This window comes from Cephus cinctus, unplaced genomic scaffold (assembly GCF_000341935.2).
Source record: "Cephus cinctus unplaced genomic scaffold, Ccin1 Ccin1_scaffold0013, whole genome shotgun sequence".
Taxonomy (NCBI): domain Eukaryota; kingdom Metazoa; phylum Arthropoda; class Insecta; order Hymenoptera; family Cephidae; genus Cephus; species Cephus cinctus.
In genome coordinates this window covers 2,175,184-2,188,276 of record NW_014332762.1, presented here as the reverse complement: position 1 = coordinate 2,188,276, position 13,093 = coordinate 2,175,184, and the positions used below count along the sequence as shown (strand labels likewise).

The following is a 13,093-nucleotide window of genomic DNA, read 5'->3' as shown; positions in this document are numbered from 1 at the left end:
CGACCCCCGACCCCACTTCCGAAGGAAACCCTGCAGTCAGTTTGCGAGCTCAACTACTAGACCTCGCGCGAAATCCGCAGCTTCTTGCACCGTCTTTGCCCCTTATACCTCTGACCTCTTGACCTCCTCTCCTCCTCTACAATTGTACAATTTATCACGAAAACGACTGAAACCATTGCGCTTGAACAAAACAAAACCCTGAGAGCAACACTCTCGCACTCACCCTTGCTCTCATTCTCATTCTCAATCTCTCTTATTGTAAGAGGCTCTTTCGCAGCCACGGAGAGACACTCGACCTCTCTCCCTCCTACCATCCTGCCCACCGAGTCGCCATCTCTCTCTCTCTCTCTCTCTCTTGCTGTCTGGTTTTGCGTTACTATCGATTCGCTGGAAGCGGCGCCGACTAGTATCTAGGCTAGGGGACCTGCTCGCACGCGCCTCTTGCGACTTTGCTACTTCACGGAGTTAGGCGCACATTTTCGATGCGGAGTTGAGGAAGTTTCTTTGTCGAGGAAAGGGAGGAACGCTGAGAAAACAAAGGTCAGCGACTGTATGAGTCTCCCAGTGTCCGAAGCGGGCACGATTCTTGTAAATACGTACAGGCACGGTTTCTACGTGGCGAAGTCTCGGTGGGCGTGTCCTCGTTGCAGTTCCAGCCAATGAAACGCAACGACGTGACACGTCACACTTCTAGCGGAGTAGAGCTCTTCCAAAATATACGGGAGCAGGTAATGTCAAATAGAAGGAAAAAAGAAATGGCTGAGGTGTGAAATAAGACGTTGAGAATATGTGATGACGTCAGAGGATATTGGACCGTCGGATCGTTGGATCCCGGCCTCTGAGTCCTAAGACCCAACGAGACTCGGGAAAGGTTACAGCTTCGAGTTGGCCTCGGAGCAGCTATTGCTGGGACGACGAGAGAGAGAGACGACTGGATCGACACTCTGGGATTCCTCACGCACAGTCTGTCCAAAATTATTCCTATGATCGATCTCTGGCATTGAGTGGATGAGGGAGGAAATAGACCCGACGAGATGCAGCCAGACAGAGAGAGAGAGAGAGAGAGAGAGAGAGAGAGAGAGAGTCTCGTTCCGAGAAACTTCGCGACTCCCTCTTTATTGTCAAACGTCGAAAGCGGATTCTTTTATTTCTTTTACGTTTTCTAGTATCTTGAGCGCTGCCCTCCCGGGGCATTTCTATAGGCCAGTATTCGTTTTCTTGGCCGCCAGAGATGGCAGAGGGAAAATGGAGCAAGAGTCATGACGATCCATATAAAATTCCTCCAGCGGCCCTCGAACCTGGCTTGGCGATGGCTCCGGACTTTCCGGGTGGACATGCTGCCTGGTTTCCGATATTCGCAGGATAAAGATTCATGCGCGGCTTGTTCTTCTATTTCACAGCCCAGTGCAGGAAAACTCTGGCACTGCGGCAGTAGATATCGTATACGTGACAGCATCGTGCACCATTCCTACATGTACAAATATTGACGCATCCACGTGGCAACGGCGCGTGCTGCTTTTACGAATAAAGTATCTAATACCGAGATACTACGATTTCCCAGCACCGAAGAATCAGTAGCAAAGCACCCCATGTACTCTTTAACTGATTGCCAGTTGGTATTGACGATCGATCGGTGCAAAAGTCCAATTGCCATTGTCAAAGCAGGTTCAGGGCAGCAGTAAAACATGTATCGCATCGTTACATTGGGGCATCGTCCTTGGCCAGTCTGCGTCAAATCTAGAGCCACCTGTGTCGATTGCGAGGTGATATTCGAATTTAAGGAACGGCCCGGTTTTCCGCTGTCGCCAATTTTACATGGAAATGACTGACAGGACGCGTAGGACGCGTGAAGAGCGAATACGGGAGGAGGCTGAGGGCCGAGAAGAAAGGGAAGAGAACAAGCGTGGTAGTGGTGGCGGCGGTGAGAGCGGGACGGGGAGGGGCGGAGAGGGGCGGGGAGGGGAGGAGACGGGAAGAGATGACGATAGAGTTGAGGTTGGAGGTCATCGCGTCAATTTTCATGTCAAATCCTTCGGACGAGCGATTTCATAATTTGCAGGAAGCGAATACTAGATGATCCGAGTCTATCGGTCGGATATAACTTATTTTTTAAATTCATTTCTCCTCGCGCACTTTGACATCAAACCGAATACTCGAGTTCACGAGGTCACGCGCGCCTGTTCGTCAGTTGCTGTTTCTCGTGTACGCATACCTCTCTCTCTCTCTCTCTCTCTCTCTCTCTCTCTCTCTCTCTCTCTCTCTATACCTATATGTGTAGTACGAGTCACGCAGAAAAAACTGTCACGCACACGTGGATCGTCGAAATATATTAATGCGGCGATGAATTACATCGCGATGCAGCTGCTTATCGTAGACATCGAACTCCCATAATCCTATCAGGCTATATCGCTATCGATTCGCGGCTTTCTAGCATTAATAGTCAATTATTCAGAACATGGACTACGTGTAGGTTTTGCTCAGTCGAGTTAAGGGGCATAGCGCTTTCTTTTTGTCATTTAGTAATATTCTGAGGCAGTTTACGTTATTTTTTTTAAGGCTGAGTTATACCACTAGTGGACTGTATACGCGTGGCTGGACCGAATCAAGCGCCACATCATCTTCTATCGCCGCACCAGACTGTCACTCTCTTTCTCTCTTTCTCTCTTTCTCTTTTTCTCTTTTTCTTCCTCGCTCTCGGTAATAATAATATTTCGTATGAACAAAAGAAATTAACAAATTATCCGTGTTGACACTTTTCCTCGACTTCTTCTATAGTCAGAAAATGTGGAGACGAAAGTGACCGAGGGAGCCGGAAAAAAATAATAGTCGACGACACAGATAAAATGACCGAGTGGAGTGGCAGCCACCAAAAGAGAGAATAGTTAAGATGACAGAAAGAGAGACAACTACAGAGATTCCTCTTGCCGGTATTCATTGCTGCCTGCCTTTTCTACTTTTGACTTTTCGCACCGACTGACAAATTTGGCAACGTAAGTATAAGGTAGGCGCACGGATCCTGGTCAAGAGAATCGCAAGAGCTCGTCTTTGCTGCGAGGGGAGCAGGAGGAGGAGGCGGAGGAGGAGGAGAGTAAGAAGAAGAGGAGAAGGAAGAATGGCGGGCAAGGAGGTGCGCGCGGTCGGATATCGGAGATCGAAGCTGGTCTCTCTCTCTCTCTCTCTCTCTCTCTCTCTCTCTCTCTCTCTCTCTCTCTCTCTCTCAGGAGCCGTCAAAGAAAATAGAGACTGGAGACGCCGAGACGGAAGATGAACGCTGATATTCTTCCGGGCCAAAAGATTCCCTCTTCTAAGAAAATACAAAATTTCTCAAGAGCCCCGAACCATCGGGAAGCTCCCGCACCACGAGAGGGAAGTCGTGCATGCGATGCGGATTCTGGTTTCTCTATGACGAGCACGACTTCCGTCCGACGTGAGTCTCCCTCAAGGAAATGGCGCCTCTCTCTCTCTCTCTCTCTCTCTCTCTCTCTCTGAGCAAGAGAGACGCCTTTCGTCGTCTCAGAGTCGTATCGGCGATCGATCGTCGCGTTGACCGGGTCGCGATTTTCTTGCAAAAAAACGAAAATGGAGTCCAGGAGAAAATGTTAAGTGGCTCCGAAGGAACAGGGGGCAGCGTACGAAGGGCCCGCAGCCAGCCACGCAGGTTCAGTCGCATCGGAAAGGAACGTATCGAGTAAGCGCACCAGCAAGCGGAATGCTTTAATCGGGAGATAAGAGAAGAAGATCAGATTCAGTCGGCGAAGTGGCGAGTGAATGGGCGCATTGACGTTGCGTCGTCGTGTCGGATCAATTTTTCAATTTTTCTTCTCTGTCTCAGCGCGCGAAGGAAAGATCGCAGAATCCACAAGACGCGACGATACGAAAAGCGAATTACACGTAAAACCGATTCTAAGATGAATCTGCTCCTGCGAGCACGTTTCATAATTTCCAGGACTCCTGTTCGCTCTTTCTGTGTTGACTTCTTGGTTGCTTTTGGAACTGTCACCCGTGGACGTCGCTTCCAGCCAATTATAGATAAGGACCGTAAGCGTCCGCTATAAATATCTTCATGATTAGCAGTCTTTCGCTCCGATTATTACAAAGAAATCGCACGAGTAATCGGCACTCGCGCCTCGCCAAAACGAACTTTATAAAAATGTAGTAATAAGTGGAAAGGCCAATTACGCACTCTAACGTGAGATTTTGGCATCGAAGGACCCTGACACACTTTCACCCGGCCCTCTCTCTCCCTCTCTTCCACTATTTTCACTACTTCTCTTTCTTTTCATTCGCATCGCAAATCGTTCCTTCCGTGTCCATCCGTCGCACACACACACGCAACTCACTCACTCTCTCTCTCTCTCTCTCTCTCTCTCTCTCTCTCTCTCTCTCTCTCTCTCTCTCTCTCTCGTTGCGATTCGGTGAGTTAGAAAACTTCCTGCCTCTCGCACTGGACTATCAGGCTCTGGACTATCACTCTCGCTAACACATTTCGATCCCTCAATCCGAAGCAACTTTTTCCGAGAACATAAGGAGCTCCGCGCATCCGAGGAACAGAAATAACTTGGAAAAGAAGCCACTCACACTTCGTGAATCGGCTCGCCATTAAATTCGTTATGGAAATCACACTACGTATAGCTAGGTGGAAACTATATGTGTATGTACGTGTATTAGGCGCATCGACGAGGCCTCAGAGCCCGAGGAGACAATTCGTCAAATAATTCGTGTCTCCCGTACGTGCTGCTCCTCGCCAGAGCCGAGAGAACAGATCGATTTTCATTCAGCAAATATTTCGACTCTTTTTCATCCTTTTTACTTTTCTTTTTCTTTCTTTTTTTTGGTCTCTTTGCTACTTGCACGTGCCGCGTGATAAACCCCATATGCATTCACCGTAAAAGAAACCGCCGCGAAGACGAACTCGGTCTTCTCTCTCTCTCTCTAGCGCGCGCGGAAATGCCACTTCGACTTCGCATCGACAGTTCGCGATGCTTGCTAAACCGTCGTTCTCGTTATCTTTAAACTTCACGAGCTCTGGCTTCGTCAGTGATTGTCAGTTGATTACGGTGAATGCAAAAGGCGCAGAGATCTTTAGAAAATCGTTCGAACTTCGGCTTCGGCGTGGACGATGTCCTTCCGGATGATCGGATGACTTCGAAAGAATCGGGAGGCCATGCGCGTCTCCGCCGCTCGCATTACGTAGGTTCGTCGCTGAAGAATATAACCTCCTATCGGCACGCGTCAGTCCCGTCAGTCCCTTCAGTCCGTCTGTCCGTTAAGCGTATATGCCTACACGTACAATGGCTAAACATTAAATTACAATGATAATAAGAACAATTAATAATTAATAGTAGCGATAAACTTCTCTCGGCCGTAGGAGCTCGCGTTGAGGTGTTGCCGTCGATTCTCGTGACCTCTTGTCTACGTGGGTGTGGTCCAAGGTGCTAGTGCCGCCGTTGGACGTGAATATGGGATCGACGATGGTGTTGCTCAAGTACGGGATCGACGAGATGACGTGCTGGACCGAGGATGGATAAAGCGAACGCAATGGGTGTTGAGGTTGACGTAAGGAAGTTGAGGTCGAGGTCGAGGACGACGATGAGGTGGAGGAGGAGGAGGAGGAGGAGGAGGAGGAGGAGGAGGGGGAGGGGGAGGAGGGGGCGAAATGTCGATGACCGTCCTAGCTTTGGGGCAGAAGGGCGTGATAGGCTGGCGCCTCGTAAAACCCGGCGGCCTGCAAGGCGTGAAGGGACGCCGCGTGGTGTCTGTGCATCGCGGTGGCGTAAACGCTGGAGACGCCGGAAGTCGCGACGGAAGCCGCGTGTTGGCCAAGGTGCGACGCCCGGGACGTCGGTCGTCGATAGGGATGGTGAGCGTGATGGTGCGACGCGCTCGAGCCCGAGGTCGTCGAACCGTAGGCTTGGTGATAAGTCTGCTGGAGAACGCTGGAGCTCGGCGTCGTCGAGGAACTGCTCGCGCTTTGGTGCTGGTGGTGGGCGCGCATTGCGCGGAAGTAGTGCTGATAAATACCTGATATCACGGCCTTCTCGTCCGCAGAGATCAGGGCGGATGCGGATGGTGCCACCGACTGCTGCTGTTGCTGTTGCTGCTGCTGCTGCTGCTGATGTTGATGCGTGAGGGTCGCGGCGGCGGTCAGGGCGGCGTGATAGGATGATGCCGTGTTCTGCGCTGCTGCCGTCGAGAGACTCGAGGTGGTGAGGCTCGTGCCGGAAGTGGCGACCGTCGAGGTGTTCCTCCTGCTCGTCCTGCTCCGACTCAAGGATATCGGAGTGCTAGTGGGTGGCGGAAGGTTGTTCACGAAGGGACTTCGTCTCTCGCGCTCGGCTCGTCGATAGTAACAGGGATGTATCATAAGAAGTGGCTCGCCACCACCCGGAGGTGGCTTCGCCTGACTCGGGAGCTCATACTCTACGCTACAGTCGACGTGGAGCGGTTGCGAGTAGTCCTTGTAGGTGGTCACCTCCTTGTACTCCTTGTACTCCTTGTAGGCTGAGCTGCTGGTGGAGGTAGTTGTTGTGGCAGCAGCGGCGGCAGCGCTGCCGATCGCCGTGGCAGCTGGGGGTAGTACGGTCTGGCCCGGTGGCGCCGGAGTGGATGTCACCTCGTGGTGCCCATGTCCGTGCGTTGCACCGACCACCACTTCCTTTTCGTAGCAAGCGGCGGCCATGTTGATGCCGACTCCCCGGCAATCCGTGCGTCTTCTGCTACACCCGAATGACCGTCGGGCTGGAAACTCGACGGCGATCGCTAGACTCTCATCTCACGATTCTCGAAGACTCTCCTCTTCAGGATCTCACGCCCCCTCTCTCGCCCTGCTGCTTCCCTTCTTCTTCGCTCTTCTGCTACACCTTCGTCACTTAGAATCAGCCTCTCCTTGTCGGGATACCACAGGATACTCGATATCTCGCCAGAGAAGCAGCTTCCTGCCTACCTCTCCATGCGGTTCTGCACGTCGTCTGCTCACTCCTCGTGGATCCAGTCGATCCGGCCTCGCACACAAGCAACACCGTATCCTGAGGTCGCAAGTAAACCGCACAGACACTTGCTCGCAAATATTTCGGACCAAGACACTAAAAATCCACGTTGCGCTTCAAGGAAAAAATGATGGAAGTGACGATGAGGATGAGGATGACGACGGGAGGTTCTTACCCGGGCTTGGACCAAAGGGGGGATATATCCAAGACCAAGGAAAGTCCTCAAAATATTTCCACGGTGTTATCCGAAACCAAAATGGCCTTGGTGTTACACTCGTATGCTCCCACAGCACGCGTATATGCACATATATTAACCACAAGCGTGCAAGTAGTCAAACAAAAATAACATAAACTTGCAGAAACTCCACACTACGCGATCTCCGTTCGCAATCACTGGCTCAAGCACTCGCATTCACACCGACACGACAGACGTTTTTTTCCTCCGATTTCGGGATTTCGACAGTCGGCCCGAGGATGGACCAGCGGCTGTGGAACACACACACACACATCTATAACTTAAACATGTCAGTCGAGTGTCGACGGGAGCTCCAAGTTTCCGCCTAAGAGCACGGACGCGCGTATAAATCCGTGCTTTCAATTACCTGCACGTTTTAACACACACTCATGTCCACGCACATCCGTCTGACCGATAGCAAGAGACGGCTATGTGTACACTGTTAACTCCTTCAGGCGTGTAATCGTACCTTGTGCGACGACGAGTGTACGATCCTGCGGCACAGATGCACTCCACACGCACGCACGCACTGGTGTCTATTTTCACGGCGGGACGAGAGTGTACGCGAATACTTTCATTTACTCGCGTTCGTGTCACGTCGTGTACATGTGTGTATGTGTATGCACAGTGTTTAATGTTTGTGTACGTGTGTGTGTAAACGTGTGTGTACGTGACGTGATTATGTAATATGGTCTCACTGCAAAGTTGCTCGACCGTCTCGCGCCGAGTGTCGAGCTACGACTGAAGCCCTGGCCCCCGCTTAATCCCCACCGCACACTCGTTATCCCTACTCCTGGTGCCCCCACTTCTCAAATTTCTCCTACCTTCCGCCGAATCATCGCCCCCACCATTGCATCCGTTCATCCTTGTCAGGGCCGGCACAAGACCCCACCCCATCGGGGCTCCCGTTATTCATTGTGTAAAACTAATTCCGAAATATCAACTTTCTTATTCCAAAATGCTCTCCCTTCTCATTTACATTAAGAGATTCAATGAGAAAATTGTATGAGACATTTTAAGGCCTCTTCCTCTTCCTCCAAAAATTATCAGATGTGTCATTCGAAGAATCATCGTTATTTCGTGTGTCGCATTTAGTAGTGGGTAAGACCGGCGATCGATTCATATACTGACGGATCAACGAAAAATGGGGAGCATCGAGATTTATCGGCAGAACATCCGCGTTGCCGAATGAAACCGCGAAAGGCCGGGGTTCTTGGTAGGGTCGATTGTCGGCCCTGCGTCTCCTTGCCCAGAACAGAGCGTACCCCGCCGCGAAATAGTGGGGCTCGCCGTCTGGGAAACCGGCGACCCCTTCAACCCCGGTGACGCTCCTATCGTCTGCCCCGTCTGCCCCGTCTGCCCCGTCTGCCACCACCCTGGCCCACGGGCAGGGCAGCTCTTTCTCTCTGGAAGGAGTGGCGCCCTCCGACGCCCTGCGTCGCTCTCCGCCACCCAGCGCCATAGCCGGAAATCGATTCAAAGAGCTGTTTTGGCACAACGCGACATTTTTATAGACAATGGATGGGTGTTTAATTAAGGGTCTCCCTCGTTCCAGCTGGGCCGCATCGTCACCATCGCTATTATCGCCGGCGGCGGTGCCAGCGTCGTTGCACCCACCAGCACCGAACGGCGACGCCAGCGCCGTACTCAACGTCTGGGCCCGCGTTATATGTAATAAGCCCGCCCGCGTCGCATCCCACTTGAACAGTCCGAACCACCATTCGTATGCATTCGTATGCCGGCCCACCTTCGTCCCAACGACCCCTGTCGAGCCTTCAGTCTTCCTCCCCGTCCCGGAGAGACGTTCTTTGATCCTCGACGATCCACTTTGCCAGCTACCTCCTACTTCCTTCGATCTCTTTCGACTAAGATCTTACCACTTCCTTGGACCCGCGCCACCCTCGAGAGTCGGACTAGCGCAAAGGTCTACACCCCCCTAACAAAGGAAGACGACCTCCTAGCCGGAGCCTGGTACGGTCGTCCTGACCGAGGGAGTTTCCTTCTGCAGATCCTCTACGTCGCAGATCCTCTAGGCTCCCGAGAGTTCGCGTTGCCGACGGCTGGTGCGCGGCGTCGCCACGAGCATCCGTCGTCGCGTCAGTCCTATTGCGCTTCCTTGGAAAAAGTTCCGTCATTAATATTTACGAAAGAGGACAGCGACCCGAGCGCGGACGATGCATTATGCACTCGACTCGCGTCTCCGCAGCTTTACCGAAAGCGATCATCCGTCTCTCTCTCTCTTTCCCTATCTCTCTATCTCTCTCCTTCGCTCTCGGAACTTGCATTCCACACGTAGATGCGTAGGTATTGCAGTGACATCGCCGAACTAAAATTCCTTCGATCCTGGAAAAGGACTTGAGAAAATAATGAGCCCGGTCGAAAGCGACCAAGCCCTAAGTTTATCAGTCCTGATTATCGAGCAACCATAGCTACGTGCTGCTACCAAAAGTCTAATCGCAGTTTCTTACGCGCGGATTCCGCGTCGACGAATATCGGAGGAGCATTTTGAAGTCGCAGAACACAGAGACGACTTTATCGGTAGGAATCGGACTATTTGAAGATTGCACAGCGGCGCCTATAGCGTGTGTCCGCGTGCACGGAAGACTAGACGTGCTGGACGTGCGTGTGACGTGCGTGTGACGTGCGTGTGACGTGCGCAGCCGCGCCGTACACGGGACTCGATACGCCTCTATCGCATCGCATGTCTCCTTACGGGAGGATTTCCAGTTGAAACGTGGCCGCGTGCGTGGCTGCTGCTTCCATAGAGTGCCTCCTCGTTCAGCCACGTTTTACGCTACTCGCACGCAGTCGGACGTCGCAGCGAACACAGCGAGACCGACAGAGAAAAGGAGGGACAGACGTCGCAGTCACGCGGCGGCCCTACACGGAATGCAGTCACAACGACACGAGCACTCTGCCATCGACATCAACGGCATCAACGGCACCATCGCTGCGGTCCTCATACTCGTCATCAGCATCATGCGCATCCTCGTGATGGTCATTGTCCTCGTAAAGACAAGAGCGTCATCGACAGGAGCAGGAAGCGCAGCGCTAGAGGCGATTGCGCAATCGGCAAGTCGGCCGTCTCCTCGCAGCCCGCACGCACGATTCGCACGATTCGCACGATTCGCACACAGGGACGCGGGTCATCGCTCATTCCGCCGTGAACTCTTTGTTCGGCCTTCCTTTTCGAAGCTTCGAATGCTAAGGACAGATCCTCCCCTCACTTCTGTCTACCTGCCTCCCCCCTCCCGGCCCTCTCCACTCGAATGCGGCACCACAGCGTCGTCTCAGCCATCGCTCGGAGATTATCGGAGCCCGATCCCTGCGCCCTCCGAGCAAACCGGCAACGAGGGCTAATTGGGCAGTGTGTCTGCCCTGATCTAGCCAGACATATATCATGTACATACATATAGATCGGGACTCGTCGCATTTTCAAATTGGGGAATTAAGCGCAGGGCGAGCACGAACGTATCGTGCGGCTCAGATGCGATTAGGACGGCAAAGAACCTTTTCGATAATCTACGGAAATACGAAATTTACAAACGGACCTGAACCAGCGAATCCCGAACGCCCGTTGAAAACTTGACGGGAATGCGTCAGGCTCAGCCCGACTGACGTTTTGAACTCTCGCACTGCGTCGAGCGCACTTTTGAAGCAAAGTCGTCAGTGCGACGCGGCGATTCCAATCTGTCGCGTTTTCATTTGCATTGCTCAGCGCGCTCGCGCTTCCGGCGAGTTCTCGAATCGCTTGTGCGCGCTCTAGGTTTCTACGACGACCCTTCTCACGTTCCCCCGACTCCGTTCCGAAAGCGGCCATGCGTCCCCGCGTCCCCGTAATTCCAAAGAATATTCCGACAGCGAAAGTCTGATTTTGTCCAACCGAGTGAAATCGATCCGATCCGAATCGGTAAAGAGGACGTGAATTCCAATCCCTAGGGAAAAAGTTTCTCATGACGTCATGACCCATCTGTATCCTCTTTCTCCGTCCGTCGCTTCCCCATTGGTAGTAGGTATACCCGAGGACAAGTTTCAATGTGTCAGGTAGACCGATACGAGATCCCCTTTTAAAAGTGTATCACGTGTGCAGCAAACGAGACGATCCACGATCCCACACATGACACGCACGACTCGAAATTTTGCAACTGATCGATCAACGATCAAAAATAGATCTCTGGTTGCATCAGTCGACTCACTCGGACATTTGAAATTCTAAAGTCCCGCGAGCCTCGTGTCATCGACTTGCTTCATTTTGCAGTAAGATTAGGCGACTGTATCGACGCGCACGCGTCACGAGGTTCGCTTTTCGAAGGCGCGTACTTCGCATCACGATTCAGTGACTGCGAGACATTTGCTTGCGTAATTTCTCAGCTTCTAGTCTCCTCGTGTCTGTCGAGTCTCTCGTCGACATTTCGCCTTGTTTACGAGTCTTGCCGCTCGAACGATTTTGGCTTCGGCGAATTTACATCGTAGCTGGTCAACGCTTGTTGCTCCTTCGCTGACACTTTTTTAATTCGGCTGTCCTCCCGAGTTTTTCCGAAAGTAACCGAGTGGCGCCGATCTCCCTGCCTCCTGGAATCGCGCAGTTGCGCAACACACGAGAGAGTGTGTGTGCGTGTGCGTGTGCGTGTGCGTGTGCTGTGTCGGCGCAACCAACGAATAAATAATGCACGCGAAAATGGAGTCAGCCACGAGTTTCCGCCACGAATAAATCGGCCGCTCATTTTGCATTAAGGCTATAGGTGTTATTTATGGCGCGGTTCACGAACACGCTACTTAAACAATATCGTACGCGCACGTACGAGGCGAGCAAACGTGTTCGCGGTTCACTTACTCCGATAATGCAGATCGTAATCTTTGACCCCCACATTTCCATTCAAGATCCTGCAAGCATACACGTGTTACATATATAAGGCTCGCACACACCTCTGAATGCAAGCCTCTCTGTGCTTTTCGTCGTCTCTCTCTCTCTCTCTCTCTCTCTCTCTCTCTCTCTCTCTCTCTCAGAGAGACAGAGACACGCGTGACGTGACCAAAGTCTCCTCAGCCTACGTCTTCCAAGATTCAGCCCAGCTGCGCGGAGACAATTTGCGAGGGCAAAGACTCACGGACGCGTCCGGCTATCGACTTTGGCTAAGGATCTGGCGGATCCGAAGACGGACGAGGGAGAAGCTTTTGTTCTCACCCGAGAAGGAGCCCAGGAAGAAGGTGGAGGTCTCCGTTATTTCCTATCTAAGTTATCACTCAGACGGGCAGCTTAGCCTGACGGATATACGGCAGATGGCCTCCCTCGTGCTTCCCGTATCACCCGGTTCCCTGCTGGCTACGCCTCCGTATCGGTATTATACAAACGTTGTAAATAAACGAGGGATTACGATAGGGCTCCAGGGTTATTGTTATCCGCTTCGTGCGATAGACTGTGAGAATCTTCGGTGTCGCCAGCAGCTCCGCAGATGCGTTTGCCTTTGCCTTTGCCTTTGCCTTTGCCTTTGCCTTATTCCTCCTGGACACAAAGGGCGCCGCAAAAGGTTCTACGATCGGACACGTACAGTTTGAGTTTGGAGAACCCGGAGAGTGGAGGTTCAATGTGCGAGCGAGCGAGGGAGGCAATACGACGATTCATCGATACAAAGGAAGGACCCGGCCGCAAATTATACGCTACGTACCTGTTGTAATTATTGTGGCGTAATGACCAGCTCCGAAATTCGAAAGCCGCCCCGGGGTTTTATTGCTTCTCTCGCTACAATACGTCGAAAGCAACGGTGCCGATATAAATAAGGGAGCTGTCCTTCGGCTGCCGAGAGTACAAGGAAGACGAGAGAAGCCAAAAGAAACGATTTTGCCCGGAATTATGTCCGGGTAAGACCGGGGG

General features: G+C 52.3%; 1 protein-coding gene across 1 annotated transcript in view; it reads right to left on the bottom strand.

Annotated features, from left to right (window-relative positions):
- The window catches only part of LOC107264787 (centrosomal and chromosomal factor), a 116,655-nt gene extending 108,684 nt beyond the window's left edge, over positions 1-7,971 (bottom strand). Inside the window, exon 1 of the mRNA XM_015733423.2 lies at positions 6,022-7,971. Within this exon, the coding sequence (XP_015588909.1) occupies positions 6,022-6,679 (658 nt within the window). The 5' untranslated portion in view covers positions 6,680-7,971. The remainder of the gene's footprint in view (positions 1-6,021) is intronic.
- Positions 7,972-13,093: the final 5,122 nt, after the last annotated feature.